At 62.4% G+C, this 2,294-nt stretch overlaps 1 protein-coding gene across 1 annotated transcript in view; it reads left to right on the top strand.

Annotated features, from left to right (window-relative positions):
- The first annotated feature begins 1,013 nt into the window (after positions 1 to 1,013).
- CUNH9orf40 (chromosome unknown C9orf40 homolog) overlaps positions 1,014 to 2,294 on the top strand; it is a 4,100-nt gene continuing 2,819 nt past the window's right edge. Inside the window, exon 1 of the mRNA XM_073652805.1 lies at positions 1,014 to 1,663. Coding sequence (XP_073508906.1) covers positions 1,418 to 1,663 — 246 coding nt within the window. The 5' untranslated portion in view covers positions 1,014 to 1,417. The remainder of the gene's footprint in view (positions 1,664 to 2,294) is intronic.

Here is a 2,294-nt window from a genome sequence, read left to right as displayed (position 1 = left end):
TTTTTCCTAGTTAGAATGGAGTTGCAGCGCACTCTACCACTGCTCCCGTCACTCCTTGTAGTGTGGACGGCTGCGGTAGTCTGCTTTTTCACAGCAGCCCCATGGAGAATGAATGGAGAGACAGTCCGGTGTCTGACCTGCTGCTCCATTTTGTATGGAGGGATAAAAGTGCCACATTCTGCCGATCGGTGTGTCCTAGTGGTCGGACTCCTGACAATAAATAAGTTATCCTCTATCCTGTGGGGGGGTGAGGACTTCTCTTCACCAGACAGCCCCTCTAACGTAGTGGTTAGCGGAATGTGACCAAAGAAGCACTAATTTGCTTGCATTTCATATGGCTAGTTTTCTACAATATTGGGTGCTATTGTATGTGAGCCGGTGTGGTGTGTGGCCGCCTGCTTCGCTCCTGCCCAGTGCACACATTACTCTTGAGCAGCGGATCGATTTGTATGGCCCATTCCAATGGCCATGGCAAGGAGAGGGAGCCCCGCAAGGAAAGGGGGAAAGGGAACACCGCTAGGTATGGGGGAAAGGGAGCACCGCCAAGGAGAGGGAGCTCCGCAAGGAATGGGGGAAAGGGAGCACCGCTAGGTATGGGGGAAAGGGAGCACCGCCAAGGAGAGGGAGCCCCGCAAGGAAAGGGGGAAAGGGAGCCCCGCAAGGTAAGGGGGAAAGGGAACACCGCTAGGTATGGGGGAAAGGGAGCACCGCAAAGGAGAGGGAGCTCCGCAAGGAATGGGGGAAAGGGAGCACCGCCAAGGAGAGGGAGCTCCGCAAGGAATGGGGGAAATGGAGCACCGCAAGGTAAGGGGGAAAGGGAGCACTGCCAAGGAGAGGGAGCTCCGCAAGGAAAGGTTGCACTGCAAGGAAAGAGAACACTGCTAGGAAAGGGGAAAGGGAGCGGCGCTAGAAAAGGGCGCACCGCAAGGAAAGGGGAAAGGGAGCACCGCCTCTTACCTGGCAGCATCCATGGCTCTTTTTTGATTAGCCGCCCTGGTGCGATGTCACATCTGCATCACACTACAACTATGATGTTGCATCAAGCCAGCTAATCAAAAGGAAGCGGTGCTGACACCGCCAGATACCAGGCAATGGCCACAGATCAGTGTCAGGGTCAATGGAATGGGACGTGCTGATACAAGAGGCAGCGGGCTGCTATAGAGCTTTGTGCTGCATCTGTAGAAGCCTAGCACTGTCCTGTAACTGTGGCAACGGATTAGGAGCTGCAGCAGGTATAAGGCCAGCAGTAAGGCACGTGTAAGGCGAGGAGGAGCCGCTAGAGAGCGCTGTGACGAGAACATGGCCACACAGCTCAGGAGCAACCTCTATCATACAAGGGGGAACGTTCCAGGACGGTAAACAATCCATGAGATCCACGTGAGTGGCCAGGGTGCACTCACGGGTGGGAGAGCCGGTCATGGCAAAGAGGAAATGTGAGCAGCCGCTGGTCGCGCTGCTTCCCCCGTGTAAGAGGCCGCTGAGCGAGCTGCCCGTGTACTCCCGGCACTGCACCATGCAGGTGTCTGCTAAGCGGAAGAGCAGGCAGGAGCCGGAGGCCATTCCCTACCCGGAGTGTGAGAGGCCGCCCTCACATCCCTCCAGCAAGAAGCTGAGGCCTGCGGAGAGCCAAGGCACCACAGCCGCCGCTGACTTCCAGTGCCAGGTAAGTGCGGACCCCGCTAGTGAGTGCTGCTGTGTGACTCCAATAACATCGCATGCAGGAGGGACTGCTTCCTCCTCCCCGGCTCTCTTGACGGGTCCTGGGGCTGTCCCCCCTCCCCCGCCTGGGGCTGTCTCGCCCCCCCCCCCCCTGTCTGGGGCTGTCTCCCCCCCCCCCCCCCTGTCTGGGGCTGTCTTTCCCCCCCCCCCTGTCTGGGGCTGTCTTCCCCCTCCCCCCCCTGTCTGGGGCTGTCTTCCCCCCCCCCCCTGTCTGGGGCTGTCTCCCCCCCCCCCCCCCCTGTCTGGGGCTGTCTCCCCCCCCGTCTGGGGCTGTCTCCCCCCCCCCGTCTGGGGCTGTCTTCCCCCCCCCCCCCCCGTCTGGGGCTGTCTTCCCCCCCCCGTCTGGGGCTGTCTCCCCCCCCCCCCCCCGTCTGGGGCTGCTCCCCCTCCCCCCCCCCCCCCCCCGTCTGGGGCTGTCTCTCCCCCCCCCCCCCGTCTGGGGCTGTCTCTCCCCCCCCCCCCCCCCGTCTGGGGCTGTCTCCCCCCCCCCCCCCCCGTCTGGGGCTGCCTCCCCCTCCCCCCCCCCCCCCCCCCGTCTGGGGCTGTCTCTCCCCCCCCCCCCCCCCCGTCTGGGG

This window comes from Phyllobates terribilis, unplaced genomic scaffold (genome assembly GCF_046119375.1).
Source record: "Phyllobates terribilis strain yellow unplaced genomic scaffold, ASM4611937v1 Scaffold_1__5_contigs__length_1240528914, whole genome shotgun sequence".
Classification (NCBI taxonomy): domain Eukaryota; kingdom Metazoa; phylum Chordata; class Amphibia; order Anura; family Dendrobatidae; genus Phyllobates; species Phyllobates terribilis.
Note: the sequence above shows the minus strand (reverse complement) of the source record. Positions and strands in the feature narration are given on the sequence as shown.